The sequence below is a fragment of the Microcaecilia unicolor genome, chromosome 7 (assembly GCF_901765095.1).
Source record: "Microcaecilia unicolor chromosome 7, aMicUni1.1, whole genome shotgun sequence".
NCBI lineage: Eukaryota > Metazoa > Chordata > Amphibia > Gymnophiona > Siphonopidae > Microcaecilia > Microcaecilia unicolor.
The window spans coordinates 286,653,816-286,680,889 of record NC_044037.1 but is presented as its reverse complement, the minus strand read 5'-3'; the positions used below and the strand labels follow the sequence as shown (position 1 = coordinate 286,680,889).

At 44.8% G+C, this 27,074-nt stretch overlaps 1 protein-coding gene across 1 annotated transcript in view; it reads right to left on the bottom strand.

Moving 5' to 3' along the window:
* Positions 1-27,074, bottom strand: part of TFCP2L1 (transcription factor CP2 like 1) — a 153,548-nt gene that overhangs the window by 77,431 nt on the left and 49,043 nt on the right. The window contains exons 3-5 of the mRNA XM_030209603.1: positions 3,785-3,861; positions 788-893; positions 383-489 (exon numbers count right to left, since the gene is read on the bottom strand). Of these exons, the coding sequence (XP_030065463.1) occupies positions 383-489; positions 788-893; positions 3,785-3,861 (290 nt within the window). The remainder of the gene's footprint in view (positions 1-382; positions 490-787; positions 894-3,784; positions 3,862-27,074) is intronic.

Below are 27,074 nucleotides of genomic sequence, written 5' to 3'. Positions count from 1 at the left end.
CACCTGCCTCTTCTCTTTACTGCAGCCGCCTCTCATGATGTAACTTCCTGTTTCCTCAGAGATGGCCGCAGTAGAAAAAGAGGCTGCTCCCGGCAGTGTTTAGAACATGAAGAAAGAAGGTAAATTCAGTGAACACGATTGAGGAAGGAAGGGGGAGATGCTAAAACTTGCCCTGGGGGAGGGGGCGGAATCTCGCCTTGGGCCACCCCTGCTTCTTAAGCTCTTTCTATTTATTTGCATTTGTTCAGTTTTGCTGATATAAACCTATAAATGTAAGCATTTTCTACAGTAGGTTATGAATGATGAAATCCCCTTCTAAGAATGACAAGGTACATGCACACTATTTCTAGTGTCATCCTTCCACTACAGGTGCCCACATTACCTGAATAAATGCTGAAGCTCTCTTTGAGGGATCCCACAGAAATTCCACAGTGTTTAACTGAGTCGGGCTGGCCCTGGGGTCTAAGATACCGACTGATAATGGGATATCTGTAGAAGAAAACCCCTAAAATTTTAAAAAAGATTACATTGAAGCAGGGACAGAAGGTTGCCACACACAAACCATTTACCAGACCCCAGACTCACTTAAAAAAAAAACAAAAAAAAAACTGAACATATCATCACACAGACTCAGTCTTAACAGCAAAGTGAATTAAATGGCGGGGGTAGCTTTCGACTGGTCAGATACATGGAGATTAATTTTGGCAAGTGCACTGCAATCCAGCTCAAGAAGGGGCTTCAGCAAATTTTCAGAAGAAAGTTGAAAAGGAGAGATAAACAGACTCACCTATGTCAAGGATCCGATCCCCAGGCCGGCTCCATCTCCAGCCTTCCAGTTGCTGATGCTCTGTGTACTGTAAACGCCGGTCATGGAAGACTACACGGATGATACTCTGAACAGCCAAGCATTATTAAAAGGAAGGCAGGAAATGTAGATTTATTCAGTGTCTGGTATCATGAATTGTTTACTCTTACAAAAGTAATAAAACTAGGGGATATTACCATGACTAAGAACATTTAAAACCAATCTGAGCAAATATTTTACTCATCACATAATTAAGCTCTGGAATTCATTGCCAGAGGATGTGGTAAAGCAGGTGGCATAGATGGGCTTAAAAAAAAAGTTTTGAAAAGTTCATGGAGAAAACGTTTCTAACTTGCTATTACAGTAAACTTGGGAGAAAGCACCTGCTTTTGCCGGGGGAGGGGGGGGGGGGGGAGGTAAGCAACATGGAATCTTGATACTTTTTGGGATCCTACCAAGAACTTGTGGCCTAGATCGGTCACTGCTGGAAACAGTATATTGGGCTCGATGAACCTTGGGTGTGACCCAGTATGGAGGTCTTCTGTTCTAATATATCTTTTTTTTTAATTATTATTTGAATGAAGTCTTTATTAACAGTTAATACAAAATATCAAGAGACAACAAACCACCCATTACAATGCACTCATCACAACATAATACACAACGTTATTTCTCTAACTGTTCAGTGTGGACTTCAATATTTTATAAACTTATTTTGGTCCTTTTCCCTCCCTCCTACTCCCACCCTCCCCCCTCCCTAACCCCTCCCTCCCAGGACTTGTGCTGTTGGTACCTTTGGTGCAGGGGCGTAGCCAGACACCCAATTTTGGGTGGGCCTGGTCCCAAGACGGGTGGGCAGAAGAACTCTGCCCTGTCCTACAAGTGATTTGGTCTCTCCCTCTCCCGCCTGCATGCCATATGGTCTCTCGAACATCCCCCTCCCCCACATACCTTTTAAATAGCAGATTTTCCCTGGTGGCGAGCAGCAACTAATACACACTGCTCATGTTGGCTCCACATCCTTCCCTCTGATGCAACTTTCTGTTTCTGCATAGGCAGGAATACATCAGAGGGAAGGCTGTGGAGCCGCTGCAGGTGAAGATCTGCTGTTTACAAGGTATGCAGGAGAGACAACTGTTGGGAGTTTTCGGCTGGTGGGGCTTGGGGATCCCTGCCAGCTACATCAAAGGTGTACTGCTACTATGTGGGCCTGGGCCCACCCGGGCCCACCCTTGGCTACGCCACTGCTTTGGTGACATTGGAATTTATACATGGAGGACAACAGGTTCCCAGATCATACGCCACTTGTTTAACAGATTGCGCCTCTCTGCTAGTAGCCTCTCCATCTCGCTTACATGCCTCAATGTTTGAAGCCACCTCTCTATCGGCGGAGTCAAGGGCTGTTTCCAACATGAGGCTACTACAACTCTTGCTGCGCAAGTAGCATACCGCAACAGAGTTTGCTGATCGGGGGTGAAGCCCTCCGCTTTAGCAGAGAATAGAAAAAAAAGGCAGGTTTCCATGGTATCAGGCCTCCCGACCACCGCTGCAACCTGCTACGGATCGATTTCCAAAAAGCCCTAATTTTCACACCTGTCCACCATACATGCCCCATTGTGCCTCTAACTCCACAACCCCGACATAGCTGGGTTCTAATATATCTTGTTCTGAAATGTTCGTTGGCACTCCAAGCAGCAACAGAAGCCACCTGAAAACCGCACAGTTTCCTGGGTACAAGTGTTTTTCTTTACCAGGGCAGCAATGTGTGATTTAGACCGGTTCAAGCCGGTTTAGTGAGGACGGTATTCTGCAAAACATGCATAAAAGGGTTCAGCGGGCTCCTTTCCGTTCGTGGTGGCAGCCAACGAAAATCGTTAAGTAAACCTTAAGTAACTGAACTCAGCAACACAACGAAGCCATAACCTGCAATGAACAATATATCACACTCTTCTTCTCTTGATTCTCCAATGTTCTGTAACATCATTCTGTATTTGTTTCATCACCGGAGGTGGCTAACACCTCACGGTACTATGTAAGCCACACAGAGCCTGCAAAGAGGTGGGAAAATGTGGGGTACAAATGCAACAAATAAATAAATGAGCTGATTACTATTCAGTGTGCATTCCTGACCAATGCCTTGTCCGAAGAAATTTTAATGGGAGGTCAGGAGCTGTCGGTAGTGGTTCCCTGAAGTGTCCCTGAAGCTGTCAGCCACGAGAGCTTTGTGTGCGGGGCTGGGAAATGGGGTAGGGTGGAAGGTCAAGCCCACTTATGACCCATGCAGGAACTCCGAGCACCCCCTCAGGCCAGCAGGACTGGACGCCCCATTGTCTGCTGTCCCATACCCACCACCATCAATCCCGGCTTGCTGCAGAGCTGGCCAGAGGGTGGGCGGGCATGGACTCACCCGGCAAAAGTACAATGAACCTGGGTAGCCCCCAGCAGTCGGTCTTCGCCCTCGATCCTGCTGCTGTGTCCCGTGGTTTAGAAAAAAAGGTACACACGGCTTTCATACATGCACAATAAACCCATATATGAAAGCCGTGTGTAGCAGTGGCTTTGCTGTCCTGAAAAAAGTCGCCATGGAGCCATGCTTAGCCATTCAGGGCATGAACATAGCAGCCACGCTTAGCAATTGCTATGCACATGCCCTGGCCCGAGCTACACGGTAAAAGTCCATGCAGCTCATCTGCATGCAACTCTTCGCTTGCTATTTGGTGGAAACAGCGAGCGGTGCTTTATGGGGACTTTTGTGCATCAGCCCCTAAAGTAAAATGTTAGCTATGAATCAGTGTTGCAGAGGGCCCTTCTTCAGCCTCACTGCAATTTGAGTTTATAGAAAAGTTTGTTTTTCTGTGTAAGAATTTCCTCCTCTCCCAAACACACATTCACCCCAAATATGAGGTTGTGTTCCATCATCAAGAAAGGAACAGTTATCAACAAGAAAAAAAGAAAAGAAAACCTCCAGTCCCTCCTTACCTTCACATACTTTGTGCTGAAATCTTGATAGTCTCCCTGTTTCCTATTGTCATGCAGCCGGATTTCATAAGACTGACCTAAAATGTTGGAATGGCAAATTGTCAGCATTCTTTAACCTGATCAACTTTCCTTTGACTGATTGTAATTAAAAACAAAAAACATACCATGGCACTTATAACCCTAAAAACTTAACATGGGGTAAAAAGCTCTTGCAGTAGAATAGTAACATTATTTAAGGAGGGCTTAGAAATACTAGGACTAGGAGCCACACAATTAAGCTACAAAGTTGTAAATTTAAAACAAATTGGAAAAACTATTTCTTCACTCAACATGTAGAGAGGTGTGGTAGCCGTGTTAGTCCACTCTTAAAGGTTATCAATAGAAATCAAACAAAATAAAACATGGAAAAGAAAATAAGATGATACCCTTTTTTTTGGACATAACTTAATACATTTCTTGATTAGCTTTCGAAGGTTGCCCTTCTTCCGATCTGACGAAGAAGGGCAACCTTCGAAAGCTAATCAAGAAATGTATTAAGTTATATTCACTCAACATGTAAATTAAACTCGAATTCGTTGCCAGAGAATGTAGTAAAAGCAGTCCATAATCTATTATTAAAATGGACTTGGGGGAAAATCCGCTGCTTATTTCTAGGATTGTATTGTACTATTTTGGGATCTTGCCAGGTACTTGTGACCGGGATTGGCCACTGTTGGAAACAGGATGCTGGACTTGATGGACCTTCAGTCTGCCCCAGTATGACAATACTTATGTACTTAATGATGTATGCAATAAACTGGACACATTTGATGAGCTAAAAGAATCTTATCCATCTTTGTTCTGCCCCCTTTTGCATGGAGGCAGGCTACTTGTTGTTTATGTATATTAGCATCGTCTATTACAGATTATATTGCCTGTATCTTTAATTAAGGTTGTGCCCTTGAACTACAAATCTCTGTAGTTCTCTGTAATAGGCTCTTTCAGAGCACATGTCCCAGATCCCTGTATTGGCTTGCAAGTTGTCCCCCCCCCCCTTTCCATCGGGTCTGTAAGAGCTAGCCTGCAGCATACAGGGCCGTGCCACGGTAAGCGAGGTAAGCATGGCAGGAGGGCGCCATTCTCTGGGGGCCCCGCCGCACCATGCTTACCTCGCCCTCTTCTCCCCAGATCCTTTTCCTTTTTTTTTTTTTGTTTAAATTTACCTCTGTCCGGCGGCAGCGTAGCGTTAGTGAGGAGGCGGCGCTCCCCCGCCCCGATGTTGTCAGTCTTCCCTTCGCTCAGTTCCGCCTTCTTCTGACATCAGAAATGACATCAGAAGAAGGCGGGACACTGAGCGAAGGGAAGACTGACACGTCGGGGCGGGGGAGCGCCGCCTCCTTCTCACTAACGCTACGCTGCCGCCGGACAGAGGTAAATAAAAAAAATTTTTTAAAAAGGAAAAGGATCTGGGGAGAAGAGGGTGGGTAGTGTAGCGATCTTTTTCGGGGGGGGGGGGCTGGGCCAACTGCAGGGGGGCACCGGAGACCCTAGGCACAGCCCTGGCAGCATATATCCTCTGTGAACTGAAACCGTGTAAGCTGTATGACCCCCCTTCAAGCTGTCGTGATGCCATCAAGATTTTACCAATGTAAAAGTATAAACAGCATCTCTACTCAGCGTTGTTGAATCTCTCCCAGCTTCTCTCTTGCATGGAGAGAGAGTTGGTAGACAACAGACTCGGTAAAAACTCTTGTCCAGCACATCTGAACTGAAGTTATTTTTCTTTGCTTGATTACTGCATTAAAGAAGATTTGGGGTCAAGAGTTCCGAGTCTTCTCATATGATGTTCTCTACTCCGATTTAAGCTGCAGCCAATCTCACACCCAGTTTAAGGGTAGAACAGTCTTCATAGTCTATGTCTTAGGAGCTCTACTTAGATGTCTGAAAACTGGCTTTTAGGACTTCCATACTGCATGGATGTCCAAATCCTGATTTTATGAAGCCGGGATATGGACGTCTAAAACTGAAGTACGTCCTTATGGCAAGGGCTTGTTTTACACAGGACTAGGGAGAGGCCAAAAAGATGGATGTTATTATTTAGGACTGGTACCTGGCACATCCAAGTCGCCAATTCAGCACCTCTCTACTGGAGTCACCTCCTGGCAAGGGATATCAGGCTTACTGACAGCTTCAATAATTATGGACATTTAGAATATTAAAATTTTTTTTTATTCTTAATAGACCGCAATATGGAGAGGAAGTATCCTAATGGTTAGGGCAGTGGGTTAAAACCTAGAGAACCCTGGTTCAGTTCCCACTTCAGCTCTGTGACATTTTTTATTTTTGTTTTTTTAAATTGTGGGCCCTCCAGGAACAGAAAGATACCTACTGTACCTGAATTTACGCCCCTTCAATAGCCTCCAGTATTATAGAAGGTATATAAGAAATCTGCAAGCCCAGGTAGGTAATTTTTTTGTAGCTGGAGGGCTCAATTTAAAAAAAAAAAAAAAAAAAAATCACAAAGAGCTACAGTGGGATTTGAACTATCAGCCCCCTCTGGTCTAACCATTATGCAACTGCTCCGCTTCACGTTGATGTCTATGTAGCCATTTTATAATAAAAAGTCTTTGGAAACAGTGCACACTGGGGTCCTTTTACCAAGCTGCCGGAAAATGGGCCCTGAACTAGCGGCGGGGGGGGGGGGCCGTTTCTCCCACACGCCAGGGCCCTTTTTACCACAGCGAGTAAAAGCCCCCAGACACACATGGCCATGCAGTAAGAGAACTCTTACCATGTGGCGGGGAGCCCTTACCAGCACCCATTGAGGTGGCAATAAGGGCTCCCGCGTTAACCCAGCGGTAACCAGGTAGCGTGCAGTGATGCACAATTACCACCGGTTTACCGCCGCACAAGCCATTTTCAGGGGTTTTCTTCTTCCCCTGGAAATGATGCGCACTCGGGGTGGGACTACTGCCGGTGGCCACATTGGGCAACTAGTCCCAGAAAAGAGAGCGGGTAAGCCCATGTTGGTGCACATTTTCCCAAGTTTGTGCATGTGTGGTAGTTTTCCTTATAGAGGTTGATGTCATTTTATATGCCTTTCAAAATTAAAATTTACTTATGAAAACTATTACACTAAGACAAAAGGTTATCTAGCTCGGCAACCTGTCTCTCAAAACTGCAAATGACAAATGTTTACAGGAGCTGAGCACACGTGGAGTGGAAGAGGAAGACATCTAGGAAGCCCAGTTCAAACCCCACTGCTACTCCATGTGATCCTGGGCAGGTCCCTTAACCCTCCATTGTCTCAGGTATAAACAGATTGTAAGCCCCTTCTCTGGGGACAGGGAAAGACCTATTCTGTGAGACCCTAACTCTCCTTAGAACCACTGAGAAGTCAAATCTCTTTCCCTGTCCGAGCTCTTATCCTCTTTCAGACCGAGTAGTAATACTCTTGGAATGCCCTGAAACCAAGTGTCAGAAAAGAAGCAGCCAAAAGAACCAACCAGTGGCTTCATTGGCTGTTATAAACTTTTCTTTAACAAAAAAGTCAGTTGTGGACTATCAGATATTTTATTTAGAACAGTTTTGACACACGTCGCATGGGTCTGTATTTTTAATAATTTTTATATACAGTAGCTCATTGTTTTGTAAATTTGGGTATAGTCTAGTTAATTGTAAAAATGCAATAATGTGGCCAGTGCCTAGCCATAGTCCGATGTTCCTGGGTCACATGTTAAAGGGGCCAGCACTTAAGTTATATTGGTGGCCAGAGTGCCCTTCCCAAGCCGTAAGCCCCCTCTTGGGCTCCTCAAATCTAGGTCGCTGCCCCAACCAGACATTTATGTCTCTTCAGGAGCAGGTATAAAATGTTAACATATAAAGTATGTGCACATTTTCTAGTATATGCTTGTAAACCATGACTCCGCCCACACTCCACTCAAACTTCTCCCCTGATCATGTCTAATTCAGAGATTCTGACTCCGCCCACACTCCACTCAAACTTCTCCTCTGATCATGTCTAATTCAGAGATTCTGACTCCGCCCACACTCCACTCAAACTTCTCCTCTGATCATGTCTAATTCAGAGATTCTGACTCCGCCCACACTCCACTCAAACTTCTCCTCTGATCATGTCTAATTCAGAGATTCTGACTCCCATCTTCTGATAACCTACATCCTCTGCCATACATTCTGCTCTACCAACGCTGTGGTTTCCTAAAATTACCTTCTTCCTCTGTTATCCATCTAAAAATAAACCCAAACACACTGTCTTCTCATCTTGGCTCAGAACCCTCCTGCCCTGCAATTAAAATCTGCCTTGAAAAAAAAAAAAAAAAAAACTCACCTCTTCACCCTTGCTTACTCCACTCCCCGCTGAACTCTGGTTTTCCCCTTGTAGGTTTTATTATTATACACCGCTTTGAAACCATTTCTTTGGCATGTGGCGGCATATCAAGCCTTTGTATGTAAAATAAATAAATTCATGGCTACTTGCACCACACACATTTTTAGGTGCTACCTAAGTTTATAGTTTTTATGCAGAAGTTTATCATTTTTACGCAGAAAAAAAACAGTTTTTAAAAATTAAACTTCCTTAGGCCCTTCGATGCTTGCAGTTATTCCCGAGACGGTGCTATGTACCCCCATCCGTTTATCAATCTAGCACACTGCTGCTGAGCCCGTTCTGGGACCATGGACTCTAAGAACTGCTCTTCAGTAGGATGAATACGTGCAATTAAACTGTGATCAGTTTATCTTTCCGAGTAGCAGCTGATTTTTCCAAGAAATAAAAGTACAAGTTAACTTCACCAGTTCAACAAGGATAGATGCGTTGAAACCAGTATTTCTTGTTCTTTCCTATCAACACTCCCAAGAATGCAGAACAGTTTTGTAACACTGCAGGCAGGTTAACAGCATTTTCCTCCAAATGACTGTGTTCACCTATGTGGTATCAGAGTACTGACCTTCAGAACAGGTTAGTGCAGGTATTTTTCTCTAAGTGGCTGCTCTCAGATACAGGTAAAGAATTTTTTTTTTTTTTTTAAAAAGGAAACATAGTAGAATAGGACATGATGCCTGAAAAATTGGAACCAAAAATATTTCCACCTAGGCATATTCTGTAAACCGCGTCTAGGTTTAGGCGCGGTTTATAGAATACTAGTAAAAAAAGGCCCGTTTCTGGAGCAAATGAAACGGGTGCTAGCAAGGTTTTCCTCCCCAACCCCCCCCCTCCCTACCCCTTCTTCGTTCTGAAGCCACTGACGCCATTGCTCCGCCCTCGATGTGTGACGCCATTGCTCCGCCCTCAACATCATCACGTTTGACTTGAGGGCGGGGCCCAGAGACTTGGTGATTTCGGCGGCTTCACCACCACGAACCCTTCATGAAGGAAGTGACGTCAGTAGCTTGGCTTCAGTGACGTCAGTGTCTTCAGAACGTTGAGGGTGAGTTTTATTATATAGATGCCTAGCGGATTTATAGCCATGAATTTTTCAACCAATGTGCTGTGGCCGCTGCTGATCTCCAGGTGTGCTGCGGGAATTGGGCCAGCTTAATTTGTGCCAGAATGGAGCACATTTTTTTTTTGTTTGTTTAGCAGTCGGTGGCAGTGAGCAGTGATTCATACAGCCTGGTTATGCCAACCTTGGTGCTTTCTATCTAACACTTCCTGCCTATGTGGAAGGAGGAAGTTACATCAGAGAGAAGGCTCCGGCATTGGCACGAGCAGGCTGTATGAATCATTGCTCCCTGCCACTGACCGCAAGAGACAAGAAAACGTTTAAAAGTTACACGGGGGGGGGGGGTCCAGAGAGAGAAGGGGAGATGCCTGCTTGCTGGCTGGAGAGGGGATAGGAGGAAGAGATGCTGGATTATTTTGTGGGGGGGGGGAAGAGAAGGTAAATGCTGGACTCTTTTTGTGGGGGTGTGCCTTGACAATTTTATTTTGAAACTTTTTATTGACAGATATTCAGAAGAAAAAGTACATTCACAAATTTGCAACAACTAACAGTGCTATACATCAAACAACTACCTAGTTTCTTTCTACCGTCAGTTATTTATTTTACTTCCCCCCCCCCCCCCAAACAGCCCATCCCTACTCCCTTCCTCCCCCCTTGACAATTTTAGTGCCATGTAAGTGTGCCGTGAGACGAAAAAGGTTGAAAATCTCTGCTCTAGGCGCCTCAATTTACACCAAGTACATCTTGTTGCACATAACGGTGCCAAAGATAGGAATATGTCCACACTGGGCCTATTTATTTATTTGGATTTTGCTCACACCTTTTTCAGTAGTAACTCAAGGTGAGTTACATTCAGGTACAATGTGTATTTCTCTGTCCTTGGAGGCAATGGAGGGTTAAGTGAGTTGCCCATGATCACAAGGAGCAGCAGCGGGATTTGAACTGGCCACCTCTGGATTGCAAGACCAGTGTTCTAACCACTAGGCCACGCCTCCATTCTATAACCATGTGTAGATTTTCAGAATGCCCACCGCCTGCCCAATCCACGCCCATGCCCCCTTTTTGTCACCACACATTAGAATTTATGCGCACCACTTTAAAGAATACACTTTGCGAGTTATGCATGTAATTTCTAATTAACGCCAATTAGTGTCAATAATTGTCTGTTCAGTGACAATTATAAGCATTGATCGGCTTGTTAATTAGATTGTGCATGCAAATCAATAACACGACCGAATTTTCACTCGTAATTTCGGTAATACTATTTAGAATCCGGGGGAATAATGCCTTTCCAGGCTTCAGATGGAAACCCTCCGATAAAAAGCAATGTACAACTGCTGGTTTATTTTAAGCTGTTGCACTGAAGTATTCAAAATGGTGGAGGGAAGCAGAACCCCCCTCAGTCTGAGCAAAATGGAAAAAAAAAAAAAAAATTACTTGAAACTGTCAAGGGTAACAGCCATCTAATCTAATCACCACAGCTAAGAAAAACAGCAACAATTCAAGGATAGATTCTTCATCAAGAGTCAGAACATTCTGGGTAAATTCTATAAAGCAGGAATTGAAAGGAAGCTCTGGAATGAGGGGGGGATAGGATGAAGGTGAAAGGGGATAGACACAAAAGAAACCTAAGGAAATACTTCTTCATGGATAGGAGTGGCCTAGTGGTTAGGGTGGTGGACTTTGGTCCTGGGGAACTGAGTTCAATTCCCACTGCAGGCACAGGCAGCTCCTTGTGACTCCGGACAAGTCACTTAACCCTCCATTGCCCCAGGTACAAATAAGTACCTGTATATAATATGTAAGCTGCATTGAGCCTGCCATGAGAGGGAAAGCGCGGGGGGGGACAAATGTAACAACAACATGGAATTTTGCTACTACTGGAGATTCTAAATGGAATGTTGCTACTATTGAGATTCTGTTGCTACTATTTGAGATTCTACATGGAATGTTAATGTTGCTATTCCACTAGCAACATTCCATGTAGAAGCCTGCCCTTGTAGATCAGCCGCGCAGGCTTCTGCTTCTGTGAGTCTGATGTCTCAGACTCACAGAAACAGAAGCCTACGCAGCCGTGTTGCTGATCTGCAAGGGAAGGCTTCTACATTGAATGCTGCTAATGGAAGAGTAGCCCAGTGGTTAGTGCAGTGGAACATGGAATTTTGCTAGTGGAGGAGTGGCCTAGTGGTTAGGGTGGTGGACTTTGATCCTGGGGAGCTGAGGAACTGGAGTTCAATTCCCACTGCAGGCACAGGCAGCTCCTTGTGACTCCGGGCAAGTCACTTAACCCTCCATTGCCCCAGGTACAAATAAGTACCTGTATACAATATGTAAGCCGCATTGAGCCTGCCATGAGTGGGAAAGAGGGGGGTACAAATGTAACAAAACAAAAAAAAATAGAGGGTGGTGAATTCGTGGAACTACCTCCCAATGGAAGTGGTGGAGATGAAAACAGTATCTGAATTCAAGAGAGGTTGGGACAAGTACACAGGATCTCGAAGGAAGTAATAGGGAGAGTAGACAGAATGGATAGGCCATATGGTCTTTATCTGCATGTATTTTTCACTGTTTCTAGGTTTCCAATTAACATTTAGACGCCAATTACACATGTAAATAATAGGAACAGTGGCACATACCTACGTATTCATACGCTTATTTTAAAGATTTCTAAATGAACTATCCATTAATCCTAGGCACTACAGTTTAAAAAAAAAAAGGTTTGGACGGCTTCCTAAAGGAAAAGTCCATAGACCATTATTAAAATGGACTTGGGGAAAATTCACTATTTCTGGGATAAGCAGTATAAAATGTTTTGTACTTTTTTGGGATCTTGCCAGGTATTTGTGACCTGGATTGGCCACTGTTGGGAACAGGATGCTGGGCTTGATGGACCTTTGGTCTTTACTACTACTACTTATTTCTAAAGCGCTACTAGACGTACGCAGCGCTGTACACTTGAACATGAAGAGACAGTCCCTGCTGCACAGAGCTTACAATCTAATTAGGACAGACAAACAGGACAAACAAGAGAAAAGGAAATATTAAAGTGAGGATGATAAAATAAGGGTTCTGAACAAGTGAATAAGGGTTAGGAGTTAAAAGCAGCATCAAAAAGGTGGGCTTTTAGCTTAGATTTGAAGATGGCCAGAGATGGAGCTTGGTCTTTCCCAGTATGGCAATACTTATGTACTTATGTACAAATCGCACCTTAAGTTGTGTGCACTAATTTGGCCTACGCGAACAAACAAGGCAATCAGTGCAGATAACTGGTACTTAACCAATTAGCGGAAGTAATAAGCTTTAATTTACACATACAACTTTCTAGGCGTATTCTATAACGTGGTGCATGTAAATTCTTAATGCACATAGTCAAAAAGGGGGCAAAGTTGCAAGAACACTGTGGGAGCGTATTCTATAAACTACGCCTAACTTTAGGCGTAATTTATAGGATCACGCTAACCGCGTGGTTTTACTGCACCAATTTTTTAAAAAGGTGCCATATATAGAGTTTCCCCTAAAAAAGCACAGCAGAATACACAAAAACTATAACAAAGAATCACCAAATGAATTCCCCTTACCACGACTAGAAATTTCTGGCTGCAAGCCTAATAGTCAAGCTAAACTGAAACAGCCTGGACAAAAATAAATGATTTATTCGCATAAATGACAAAATTCTGCATAAGCATATACTTCCAGAATAGTGCTTATCTTCTACAGTGTGTATTTTAAAGGTAGGTGTACGAATGGGTGGGACTCTCAGTTATGCACCATACTATAAGCTACGCATGTGCAGCATTTAGGGGTCCTTTTACAAAGTAGTGGTAAGCCCAAGGCGAGCTTACAGTTCACTAAAAGGGAAGTACTGCCAGGCTACCGCAATAGCCCAGTGGTAGTTCCCCTCCCCCAGCACGCATCATATCTGGTGCTACAAAAATATTTTTTATTTTTGTTGCACCGGTGTGTACCCGGTGTTAAATCGTGCAGTACAGCCCCATGAAATGGGCCCAACTTGCCGAATGGCCATTTCCTGAAAAGTGGGCCTCGGCGCAAGTCAAAACAACGCGCTGACCCCAGCGCAGGCCCCCTTTTGCCGCAGCTTCATAAAAGGGGCTTTTAATCACAAACATTTACACCAGCTCTATGGCTGGCATAAGAGCTCATGCCTAAATTATACAAGCGTATCTAACCTGTCATACAAGTATTCGATAATGGAAAATAGGTGCCTACTTTGCTTTATAGAATAAACATCACACGGACACCCTCTAGACCTACATACATATATATATATACACACATACATACACATTGTTGTAGAATTGGCCTCTGTTACATTTGCATAAATCTGCATTCATTTACCTATTGTGTAAATGGTTTTGACATATCTTGTGTGCTCAGCCTTGTGAGGATGGAACACAGACATACACGCACTCACAAGCAAACAAAACACACATACACACACACACACAGGCATTAGAAAGAATTCCATGAGCCATGCTTTGCATGCTTTCCCTACTTGTGTAAGTTCTTTCCAACCCAACAGAAATTGGAAAGAATTACACAAAAGGGGTTGAGAATCTGTGTCTGTCTTTCTGTTGGTCTGTCTGAGGGCAAAAATAACTCTCAGAAAATTTAACAGAAGGGGACAAATTGAAATGTGGGAAAAAATGGTAAAAAAAAAAAAAAAAAAAAAGACAACAAAAATAGGCCAAATTGGACTAGCGGTTCCATAGAAATAAGGCTGTCCCCCACCCCTCCCCACACACATACAAAAATGGCCCAATACTTTCTATGGGAGAAGGAGACCCCCACTTCTTACAGGACAGTGAAATTCAGCAAGGTGGTGTTGAGTTCCTGGAATGGCTCAGGTGAGTCTCCAACTGGGCATGGAACAGAAGATGAGCTGACTTTTCACTTGGACTTTCACATTTCTTTGAGCCTTGAGCACCACAAACCTCCTAGATTTTGAAATGAATATTGTAGTAGCTCCAAGGTTCCCATGGCACAATTTCAGAGGCCAGAGCTTTGCGGACAGGGGTGTGTCAAGTGCTTTCAAACTGCCTCTCCCTGTTCTCTACTCTCTCAATCCCCCAAACTGCTCTCAACCACAAAAACCCTCAACCAACTGCCCCACTCCCAAAATCTACCCCTTAAAATTGCTCCACCACCCTGCAAACTACCCCACCCCAACTCTCCTACCTCCTCACAAAACTACCCCACCCTAAAAGCTACCCCCCAACAACTCTTCATCCTCTCCTCAAACTGCTGAACCCCCAAGAACTAGCCCCCCCCCCCAGCAACTGCTTCACCACCCCACAAACTACTCCCACCCACAAAAGTTACTATCCACAGCTGCCCCACCATCCTACAAACTGCCTCTACCCCAAATCAAGTTTCAAATTTAATAATAATATTTGACATACCACCTAATGGGAAGACCTTCTGAGAAAAATTATATTACATGGAAAAAAAAATAAGAAAGGAAAGGAAATTACAATATTTAAGTAGTAGATAACAGAGATAGTAATACTCATGTGATTTAGTCAGACAGGCACTTCAACTCCAAAATAACCTCAATCGAGGCAACCAAAGGGATTGGGAGAGGGACAGAGAGAGAGAGAACGAGGAACTATGGGCCAAAAGTGTCCTGAAAAAGGAACATTTTCAAACCAATTCTAAAATGTCAGGAATGAATGCTCCAACCAGACATAGTGAGGAAGGATATTCCATCATGTTGCAGCTGCGACACAAAATAGAGTTCTCTGAACTGTATCCAACTGAATGGACCTAACAATTTTGCTGTAAGTTAAATAAAAGGAGCTCTTCACCAGAAAATCTCGTTCTCTGCACGTTCAAGGTTAATGTTTCTCTGCCACATCATTTCTTTCCCAGATTAAATTAGTGGCCCAATAACAAACAACTAGCTTTGGAGATTATGGATGTAGGGCTAGCAAAGTTATAGAATAATAATTTTTTTTTATATTTCTTCTAGTTTAAAAAAAATTTAAAAAAAAAAACCAATCTTCAACAGCAAACCACTACCGTATGTTCAAAAATTACAAAAATAGATAACCTAGTGCAGCATGCATCCTTGTGTATGCCCCGATAACGACTGGGAACTCCTACATGAACAGTATTTATTTAGTTGGGACTAGGACCGAGAAGGGTATTCACCAGTAATGTTAAGACATTACTCCCGCCTTCTGGAAGGGGCTAGAAAGACTGGCTAGCAACCACCGATGTCAGACATAAGGAAAACTCATACTGCTTACAAGTAGAGACTCGGGAAACCTCTGTAGGTATCTATACTTTAAGATTCCACTGGTCTTACACTAGGTAACCCAATATGGGGTTTATTTTCGAAACAGAAAAACGTCCAAAAAGTGGTACAAAGCAGCAGATGGGCTTTTTTTTGCCAAAATGTCCAAATTGCTATCTTTTAAAGATGGTTTTCTATGCAGTTCGAATGAAGTGAATCCAAATCAGAAGGGGGCACATTGGGGGTGGGATATGGGTGTTCCCAAGACTTGGGACATTTTTCTGCCATAATTGAACAAAGCAAAAATGTCCAGGGCTAACGGTTGGTCATTTTGGTCTAGCAGTCCGGGGTGGGGGTGGGGAACACCCTGAAATGATTCCAGACCACATTGGGGGAGGGGGCCCAGAGAGAATGCCAGACCATTTTGGGCGGGGGGGGGAGGATGGCGGACTGCAGGGAGCCCAAAGGCCTAGTAGTTACCAGTGGAGGCGGGCAGAAGGCAACAGGCAGGCATCAGCGGGCGGATGGATGGGCAGGCAGCAGCAGAGGGGGTTCCTGTAGGGATCACACGCCCAAATAGCAGCGCTCCTCATTGGCTCCCTGGGCAAAGAGCCATCAGGTGCTCCCAGGCCAAACAGCCAATGAAAGGAACACCGGGCTGCAATGAGAAGAGGAGGAGAAAGTAATGATGGTCACGTGGGGAAAAGACAAGATAATTCGGGGAGATTAGTTTTATTAACTGTGAATAACATTTTTAATTGTGCTTCATTAATATCCTGTTAATTACGGTGTTAATCGCGATTAACGTGCAGCCTTATTTTATGGTAACACATAAGTGTGATCACTAAGTATGTAAAATTTCTCATTGAAATTCAAAGCGATTGCTGATAACTCTAGGGGGTAACTTTTTTGTTTTTTGCTTCAACCTGGAGAGATAGTAAATGAGGGAACCACTCCTGCTGCCTTTACAGAGACTTTATCAGACAAGAATCTGATTAATTGCTCAGGATCACACTCTGATATTTAAAAATAAGCTTGAATGGAACATAAAGTCAGAAAAGGGCCCCTAACTCTAACACCCCAGATCTAAAAAGTAAAAATATCTTCCAAGCCTGAGTAACTTTGGCAACAGCAAGAAACAAACATGGTTTCATATTACAAAACAAATCTTTTTATGTCAAAAAAGATACCACAATGAGTTAGACCTAAAATTTTTGTTTGCAACCAAACTGATTAATTTGTACAAGTAAAACAGGGTGTCTGTGTTGCTTATTTTTTGTCTGAGACCTCAGGCCCTCATGATCAAAAGCAAACTCCGGTGCTAGAGGCTATTAACGCCATACTAGCGCCGGAGTTTGCAGCCGACCCATGATCAGAGCCCTCGAGCGCCTGAAACAACCCACTCGAGGGCTCTTAGCGCAATTAGCTTGCAAATGCATGCTAATCAGCGCTTAACGCATTCATCCCCAATGATCATCGTCCAGCATGCCAAAGATTGGGTCGCTGGCCGCAGCAAAATCAACGCCAGCTCCGAGCTGGCGTTAGACTTTGCGGATCATTGGGAAGGAATGGTGAGCCCTGTCCAGCATGCTGGCAGGCCCCCATTCCCCCGCAAAGCTAACGTGAGCAGGGGGCTGGAGATCCGGAGGGTCTCCAGCCCCCCCCCAAACCCCCACAAAATGTCGTGGCCGCCGGCCAAACCAAACCCTCTCCCACCCTCCCACCCAGCGACAGGGGGGGGCGGGATGCTGGAGGTCCGGTGGACCTCCAGCCCACCCCAACTCCTGCCCCCCAGCGCATGTCTGTAGGCCCGCCCAGCGCATCCCAGGATGCAATGGGCGGGGCTGGGCGCCGCCATTTTGTGGCAGCGTCGACTGGAAGAGAAGGGAGGCAGGCTGCATCCCTCCTCCAACGAAAGGTAGGGGGGCCGGGAGGGGGGTTGTCACCCACCACGGACCACCAGGGATTGAAAGAACGCTGGGGGGCAGGAGTTGGGGTGGGCTGGAGGTCCACCGGACCTCCAGCACCCACCCCCCCCCCCCCCATCGCTGGGTGGGAGGATGGGAGAGGGTTTGGTTTGGCCGGCGGCAACGACATTTTGTGGGGGTTTCGGGGGGGGGGGGGGCTGGAGACCCACCGGACCTCCAGCCCCCGTTGTTTGGGCCTCAGCAGGCTGTTTGACAGGTTTGGGCTTTTGACAGCCCAGACCTGTCAAACAAGTGCGGGAGGATTGTGCTGAGCGCATGCTCAGGCACAATTCTCCTGCACTTCAACATGATAATCAAAGATAATAGCACTGCTTAGATTTGCATGCATTATCTTTGATCTGAAAAGCGCCTAACCGCTCTAGAAATATGAAATGGCCCAATCTATCCACCCTATCAGATTAACTTTTCACTCATCCTCTAGATTGTTCACTTGTCTTTAAATTGTTCTCTTGTCTTTTAGATTGTAAGCTCTTTGAGCAGGGACTGTCCTTCTATGTTTAAATTGTACAGCGCTGCGTAACCCTAGTAGCGCTTTAGAAATGTTAGTTAGTAGTAGTTAGTGCTCATCGATGCAGAAAAGCCCTGCGCTGTCCCAGCGCTATTTTTAGGGCGCTGTTTGGAACAGCGCGGGACTTTTGATCATCTGGGCCTCAGTTTGGGGTTTCAAGCACACCAATTATTTACGGTGAATGTTTAAAGACACTCGACTCATCACTGGGCCCTTTAATGTGCTCGTGTTTGTAATGAAACCAAGTTTTTAGAAAATTCTTTTTTTTTCCCCTTTTTTCTTATAATTTTATTTTTTTTCCATTCTTTAAAGTTATATTATGCTATAAATTTACTTAGATTTTCAGTGAAAGTGTGGTAAGGGCTCCCTGCCGCATGGCCACGTGGTGAGAGTTCTCACTGCGTGGCCATTTTTTTTTTTCGAGTTTACTGGCTGCAGGAAAAAGGCCCCTGGTGCATGGGAAAACCGGCCCCCATCGCCAGCGCAGGGCCCTTTTTCCCCGCAGCTTAATAAAAGGACCTATAAGCTCGCACGAGAAGTTATCACAGCTTAGTAAAATGTCCTCAAATAGCAAATGGAAAAAAGGTGTTCTTTTAAATAGACTAATTTTATCTACCTTTTTGACTCGCTGTTAGAGGCCAAACCCTCCTGTGACTCTGGGCAAGTCACTTAACCCTCCATTGCCCCTGGTACAAAATAAGTACCTGAATATATGTAAACCGCTTTGAATGTAGTTGCAAAATCCTCAGAAAGGCGGTATATCAAGTCCCATTTCCCTTTCCCTAATTGAGATTCTAGATGGAATGTTAATGTTGCTATTCCACTAGGAGAGAGTAATCCACCTAAGTGGATGAACACTAACTCCCACGTAAATATAACAGCACAGAGAGAGTGGGAAGTGGACCAATGACTCCAGGAGAACGGGAGATCCTTGTATTCCCAAAAAAACACAACCTTAAGGTCGAATGGTCTTGATAAAGACCTTTATGATATCTTGCTGGCGCAGTGTCTCGATATAATCAGTCATTACAAAGATTATATCGAGACGCTGCGCCAGCAAGACATCATAAAGGTCTTTATCAAGACCATTCGACCTTAAGGTTGTTTTTTTGGGAATACAAGGATCACCAAAGACTCCTGAGGCAGGCCTTTTGGCCGAAACACAGTTTCTGTGTCGAGTCATTGAATAAAGTGGTTCTTTGAAATCTTATCTCCCGTTCTCCTGGAGTCATTGGTCCACTTCCCACTCTCTCTGTGCTGCTATTCCACTAGGAACATTCCATGTAGAAGCCTACCCTTGCAAATCAGCAGCACAGGCTTCTGTTTCTGCGAGTCTGACGTCCTGCAAAATAAGTACCTGAATATATGTAAACCGCTTTGAATGTAGTTGCAAAAACCTCAGAAAGGCGATATATCAAGTAGTCCCATTTCCCTTCCCCCTTTCCTCATTCAGTATAACAGCCGTATACTGTCTTGACCTGAGGAAGGAGGTTTTAGCCTCTGAAAAGCTAATTGAAAAAAATGTATTTTCCATTTTTTGTTCTATTTGTATTTGTTAATTTGTAATGAGGTAATTAGAATATGTGTCAGTTTTTGAAATTTACATTTGCTGTCTTTATATTTTGCACAGTGCAGAGGGACATGCATCACTTTTTCTCTCTCTCTGGTGTTGCACTGTGGATTCTTGGGGTTCAGTTTAATGTTTATCTACACATTTCTGTTTTTAATTTGTGGTTGCTTATTCTATACTGGGTGCTGGTCTATTTGAGTTCTATTTGTGTGAAAGATACATGTTTTTCTGTTAGTATTGACTGTGCAAGATCGATCTGCTTAGTCTAATAGATTTACTGATGTTCTAGTGCCCACTACAGTGTTTATAGTGCTGCCTTTTCCTGTCCAGGTCCTTGTTGTGTTACTCGTGGGAGTAATTGCTATTATGGTACGGCAGAATTGCTCTGTAGGTCCTGAGTGACATTTAGCGTTTCGAATTACTTCACAGTATGCCTGGTACAGGATTTTGGATTTAGATCACGCCTTCAGTAACAGCTCAAGGCAACATTCAGGTACAGTAGGTTTTTTTTCCTGTCCCTGGAGAGATTACAATTTAAATTTTGCACTTGAGGCAATGAAGGGTTAAATTACTTGTCTAAGATCTCAAGGAGCAGCAATGGGATTTGAGCCATGGCTTCTCTGGTTCCCAGCCTGGGGGGGGGGGGGGGTAGGGAAGGAAAGAAGTGCTGGAGAAGAAGGGGTGGAGGAGAGAAGAGAAATGCTTGGCATCACAAGGGGTGGGAGGGGTTTGTGAGCGAGGAAAGGAAAGAACTGCTGGACAGCACTGGGGGTGAGGGGCAGTAAGAAGAAAAGAAGAGGAAGAAAGAAATGTTGGCCACCATGGTGGGGGAGGGGGTCTATAACAAAGTAGGAAAGGGAAAGGGCAGATACTGGAGGTGGAACTTGGGAGTTCCTTGTTAATTTTGTTTTAAACTGTTTTATTTACTGTAAACCACTTTGACCCAGTTTGGAATATGGTGGGCTATCAAGTTTTAAATTTTATTTATTTATTTAGATTTTGCTCACACCTTTTTCAGTAGTAGCACAAGGTGTTACATTCAGGTACTCTGGACATTTCTCTGTCCCAGGAGGGCTCACAATCTAAGTTTGTACCTGAGGCAAAGGAGAGTTAAGTGACTTGCCCAAGTTCACAAGGAGCAGTGGGATTTGAACCGGCCATCTCTGGATTGCAAGACCAGTGCTCTAACCACTAGGCCACTCCTCTAATAAACATAAAAACAAACAAACTTGGGGACCCTTTTACTAAGGCACACAGGCGCCTATGCACATCCAACGTGTACCAAATTGAAACCACCGCAACTAAAACACGTCTGTTTTCTACTGCGTGGCACTAACCCAGCGGTAATCGGCAGTTTACACGTGCTGGCTGCTTAATGCCCAGTTAGAATGCGAGACCTTACTGCTAAGTCAATGGGTGGCGGTAATGTCTCAGGTCAAAAATGGACACGCGCTGGTTTTAATTTTGCCACACGTCCAATTTCGGCCACAAAAAAAGTCTTTTCTAGGCGCGCTGAAAAAAAATATATATACAATCAACCTGCGTGCGTCCAAAACACATGCCTACATCAGCGCAAGCCACTTTTAGGAGCGCCTTAGTAAAAGGGCCCCTCGATGAATCAACTTCAATGCCAGCATGAAGATGGTCTCTTTTTCCAGCTCAACCAAGCTCCCGCTGCTACCAACGTATCATAGCTACTTCCCAGGCCCCTAAAGCAGTTTCAGAAACGAAACCCGAAGTGTCAGGCTATATTAACGGCAGGGGGAATGTTATTTATTTTGGCTAATATTAACGGTCTCTTTATAAGTTTTTGTGGTACTGATATTGTTCAGTTCAAGGGAGATTGTATAGGCACCTTTCTGGACTTCTCACATAGACATCCTGTTATAACATCAAGCCCACAATGCTCTATCAACATACAGGATAGTCTGCAATGAATAGGGAGCAGATACCTCAAAGGACCTGTTCTGTCCACTGGAAATAAGTAACAACACAGCCACAAATGCTGTACAAGACATTATTTTAAATGGTTCTCAAATTCAAGCTCTTTCTCTTTTCTGTTTCAGAAAAGCCGTCTATGATGAGCTGCAGAAGCCCCGTGTAGCATGTTGTGACTAGTAAACCTTAAAAAGAAATCCTGCTTGTTAAGCTTTAAGGGTAACCCAGTTCCGCTCCATTGCCCTTTGAGGTATATCAAAGCTTAAAAATTAAAATAAAAAAAAAAACTTATCCAAGATCCCTGATTCTCAGTTACTGTCAGACAAGTTGGAACACTTCTAGGTCACTAATGGGCTTAGAACCCAGAGCACGACAGATTCACGCCACACGTTCCTAGGGAAGGTTCATTTCCATTCCTAATGCAAAGCTGGATGCAGGTATAAAATATGCCTGGCCCTCAGAAAATGAGCGTTGGTTCAACCTTGTGACTAGGTAGTGGTTGGCTTCCTCTCATCAAGTAGTTACTCCACACCAGAAACAGACAAACATTGCCTCAGGTTCAAAATGTACCAAGCTACACATGACAAATCTATTCCGCCCATCTTCTACAAACTGAATTATAGGTGGCTGACTTCTTACGTGCATTGTTTCTAGTAATTAATAAAAGCACACAATTAAAATTGTGGACACCTACACTGGTACAATGTTCCACAGATGAGACGGGAGATCACACCCTTCCGTATCTACCACTTATAGGCTTCTTCTAAAAACATACGCGCTGAGTCACAGATCCCTACTAAAACATAGAAAGACCAATAAAATTACTGAGCCCTTATTGATCTCCCGACTACCATCGCTCTCAGAAAAGCTACCGCAACCTCAACCATACAAGGCTTTGAAAATGCACTCACCCACTCACCTAGGGAAAGTGTATATTTTTGATCAGTGGAAACTGGAGTAGGAATTTGCCAGTGGTATCATTTTCACCCCATGATTAGTGCACTAGGGGGGGGGGGGAGGGGAAGAGGGGGAGGAAGGAAGCAGCATCAGGCCAAAGGAAAGGACAGAGCAGGAAGTGAGTAAATGAGGAGTATGCGGGAGGGCGAGAGGGTGTCGCGGGAGGGGAGGGTAAACTTGCTGGATATTGCTTTTATTAAAATTTTAAAAATAGGCACTTTTTAAAATTTACTTTAGGCACGCTGTTATAAATTGCCCTCCAGGGGGTCATTTTATAAAGGCGTCTTCTTGCATAAATTATACATAAAACGCCACTTATAAAATTAACCCTGAACAAAACTGCGAGCGATAACAAGAACGTGTGTACTTTTACGTGACTCGGGTGTAGGCTTGCTTGGGGGCAGATTTTAGGTGGAGTTGCGATTTACACTTGTACTTCATAATGTTTGTCCAATCTTGTATATACTTTACATGTGAAACATTTACACCTGCTCTGAAATGGAATCTCAGCAGGCTGTAATGCCTTCTACAAATGCTGATCTCAATGCTCGTTGGTCCAAAGAGAGTCTCCTTCCAGTAGGAAAAGCTTAGGAGACCTTTTACTAAGCCGCGGTAGGGCATGCCAAAATTGACATTACTGCTGGGGTAGGTGGGCACCCAGCTGTAATTCCAAAAGTTGGCGCACGCCGTTTCTGTTTTCTACCACAGGGGGGTATTGAACGGTAATTGGCGGATTGGCCACAATTGGCGCGTGCTGCCCGATTGCATCACGAGTAGCGCGAGCCCTTTTCGCCAAGTAAATAGGTGGCAGTAAATAACCATGCTCTACTTTTAATATTAGCGCACAGCCATTTACGGCCCCATTAAAAAAAAAAAAAACGCCTTTTTTATCTGCCACAGTAAAACGTGGCCCAGTGCACGCCAATTTCACGCGTCCAAACTTAACGCAGCCCACTTTTTACTGCAGCTTAGTAAAAAGGCCCCTTAGTGACTCCTTTTCATTCTCCACCCTGTTATTAGGCAACCAGGACCCAAGGAGGGGATGCTTGGAGCTCACAGTGAGGAACCATAAGCTGGGTGTGCCTGACACCAGGGGCGTAGCTATGTGGGGCCACAGGGGCCTGGGCCCCCATAGCTTTGGTCCTGGACCCCCTGCCAACCCTCCCCCGCCGTCACCATGAGCTACCTTTGCTGGTGGGGGACCCTAGCCCCCGCCAGCCGAGCTCCTCTTGCTTCCCGCGCAAGGCTTCATTTTGTTTCCGACATCCTGCACGTACACGTCGGACTCACTGAAACAGAACAAAGCCTTGCAGATCAAGGCTTCGTTCCGTTTCAGTGAGTCTGACGTCCCGCACGTACAACATGCGGGACGTCAGAAACAGAACTAAGCCTTGCGCGGGAAGCAAGAGGACTTCGGCTGGCGGGGATTGGGGTCCCTCACCAGCAAAAGGTAGGCGACTACGGCAGTGGGGGGGGGGGCTAAAATGTGCCCCCTCACCTGGGCTCTGGACCCCCCTCCCGCCGAAGTCTGGCTACGCCCCTGCCTGACACTGGAAGTTCTGCAAAGGAGTCCTCACCCTGCAAGTGAGCAACCAGGGCTAAAGGAGGGTCCCTGGACTCCATAGTGAAGAATGACTGGGCTGAATTTTTACCTGTGAGAAGCAGTTCCCTAGGTAGAAAGAGGAGAAGAACAGGGATTGTGTGTTACATATTCCAAGAAAAGAGGCATCCAAAGACGAGAACAAAATAAGAGGAACCAGAGGTAAGAAAGAGATGAAGAATTGGCCAATCTTTGAAGTTAATGAACAGAGATGACAGCCCTACAGTGTTTGATTTTTCTACTCCATGTGCCAGCTTTTTTTTTTACTTAAAAAAAACATCACAGAGGCCTTTTCTCCATTTCCTTACAGGAGGACTTTAATTCATTCATGATTTACAGATTGGGTTTTCTTATGATGTACAAAACTAACCCATTTGGAGACAATACTCCAGGAATTACATACTACTTCCTTACATCACTCCCTGGGTCACACCATGCGTGTCACCCAGCAGATATGTTTTTGGAGCAGTGGTAGCCTATAAGGGCTAGAGTCAGAAGGGTGCGATAGTGAAGAAGCACATTTGAAAGAGAACTGAAGCAGAAGAGAAAAAGTTCTCATCTACAGAATCCACAAGGGTTGAAACACCTAGATTTGTGATTCACAAATAGCTCGTGCCAAGTAAAATGGAAAAAGTGATCACATGCTATGTCAAGGAAATTTGACTTGGAGATCCTGTATGTACAGGACAACATTTACACTCTTGCAATACTCATGGCTTTTATTATCCGTTTCCGAATACGTAGAGATGCCCTCTGGAAGTCACTAGTCTGTGGCACTCGGTGGTAGAAATGCAACAAAGATTGTTCAACGTGATGTCACAAAAGAAAGTGTGCTCAGTGTTCCAATCACATTACCTCATTTTAACATGGTGAAATCCACTTATATAACCCTAACTTTATAGCGATCAATGAGAAGAGGGGGACGGGAAACGCCAAACCCCTCCGAGAAAAGCTGCACTGGCTCCCAATCAAAGAACGTATTGCTTTCAAAATCTGCACCCTGGTTCATGAAATTATCTACGGCGAAGCCCCGGGATACATGACAGACCTCATAGACCTACCAACCAGAAACACAACAGGATCAACATGAACGTACCTAAATCTCCACTACCCAAGCTGCAAAGGACTCAAATACAAATCAACTTATGCACACAGCTTTTCCTACATAGGCACACAACTATGGAACACACTACCAAAAGCCGTGAAAACAACATATGAACACCTAAACTTCTGGAAATCATTAAAAACCAACCTGTTCAAAAACGCATACCCCACCGACCCAACTTAAATGCCTGTACCCTGCAACACAACCAAACCAAAGCTCATAGTGGACATATAAGAACTTTTCCCCTCTACGATTCCCTAATGTGTCTGTACACACGAACCTTATTCTACCACAACATTACTGTATTTGTTCATACCGGAATTGGCGAACGCCTTTACGGTACTATGTAAGCCACATTGAGCCTGCAAATAGGTGGGAAAACGTGGGATACAAATGTAACAAATAAATAAATAAAAGGAAAAATTGGGAAAAAATAAAAAAACACATATTTTAGAAGATGTTAACTAGGGTTACTACAAGGAACTTAGAGAATGGTTAAAAGTATGTAACACACAAATGGGCAGAGCAAATGAGTGAAATCTCACAAAGTCAAAAGCTGGCAGATGGAATGAAAGAAAAGTGCATACTGATCTTTCACCACCAGACACCTAGAGTGAAAGTTTGGTCACAAGCTACAAAAACTATTACAGTGGCCTTTGTCCAAGATATTTGTGCATGTGTCAACGCTGAAATGCCGCTGAGCAGCTTAGCTCTCAACATAATCTCTCTTGAATGGAAGTGCTGGCTAAGCGCTGTAATTTCAGTGTTCACAGGTCTGCCAAATCAGTGCGAGGTAAGCTCCTGTTACACCTTCTCTACCCACTATGATTATAGTCAATAATGCCAGACTCGAAAACTTGCATGTAAACCCCCACCACCCTCAGAGAATCAGTCACCAGATCGATGAATGAAAGGGACCCATAAATTCACATACAACTGCACAGCTAAGACTGCTTCACAAGGCCAAGATTTGGAGCATCTCAGTGGAGGAGTAGTCCAATGGTTAGTGCAGAGGGTTGAGAACCTGGGGAGCTGGCTTCAGTTCCTACTGCAGCAGCTTGTGACCTTGGGCAAGTCACTTAACCTCAATTGCCCCAGGTACAAAAAAAAAAAAAAAAAAAAAGATTTGAGCCCACAGGGGACAAAGTACCTATATAGAAAAAGTAAACCACTTTGGTTGTACCCCAAAAAGACAGTATATCAAGTTCATGATCCCCCCCCTCATTTCCACTTTAATCACACGGGGGCACCTTTTACTAAACCACGTTACATGCTAACACATGCTTAACACAGGAAAAAAGGCTTACTGCAATATGCTTTAATCATAGGCGTAGACTGGGGGGGGCGAGGGGGGGCAATGCCCCCCAGACGACGAGGCGCCGCCGCGCCATTAGTTTAAAAAAACACATGCAGGCATGCGCTCCTCTCCATCCGCTTGGCTTCCCTGCCCTCTCTGTCTGCGTCCCACCTTCCTCTGACGTCAGAGGAAGGCGGGACGCAGACAGAGGGCAGGGAAGCCAAGCGGACGGAGAGGAGCGTGTCAGTCTACCCCTCTCTCTTCCTCCCTCCCTCCGGCGCAGGCAGCAGTCTTTTTCAGCGTTCCTAGCAGCGGTAGCGATGTACACGCTGCCTTCGGCTCTGCCCCAAAGCCTTCTCTTCAAGTTCCTGTTCCCGCATAGGTGGGAACAGGAACTTGAAGAGAAGGCTTCCGGGGCAGACCGAAGGCAGCGTGTACATCGCTACCGCTGCCAGGAACGCTGAAAAAGCTGAAGACTGTTGCCTGCGCCGGAGGGAGGGAGGAAGAGAGGGGGTAAACGGAGTCACGATCTTGGACTTCGCGGGGGGGGGGGGGGCAGTAGAAGGAAGATGGATGGAACTGGGAGGGGTGGGGAGCAGAGGGAAGATGGATGGTACTGGGAGGGGTGGG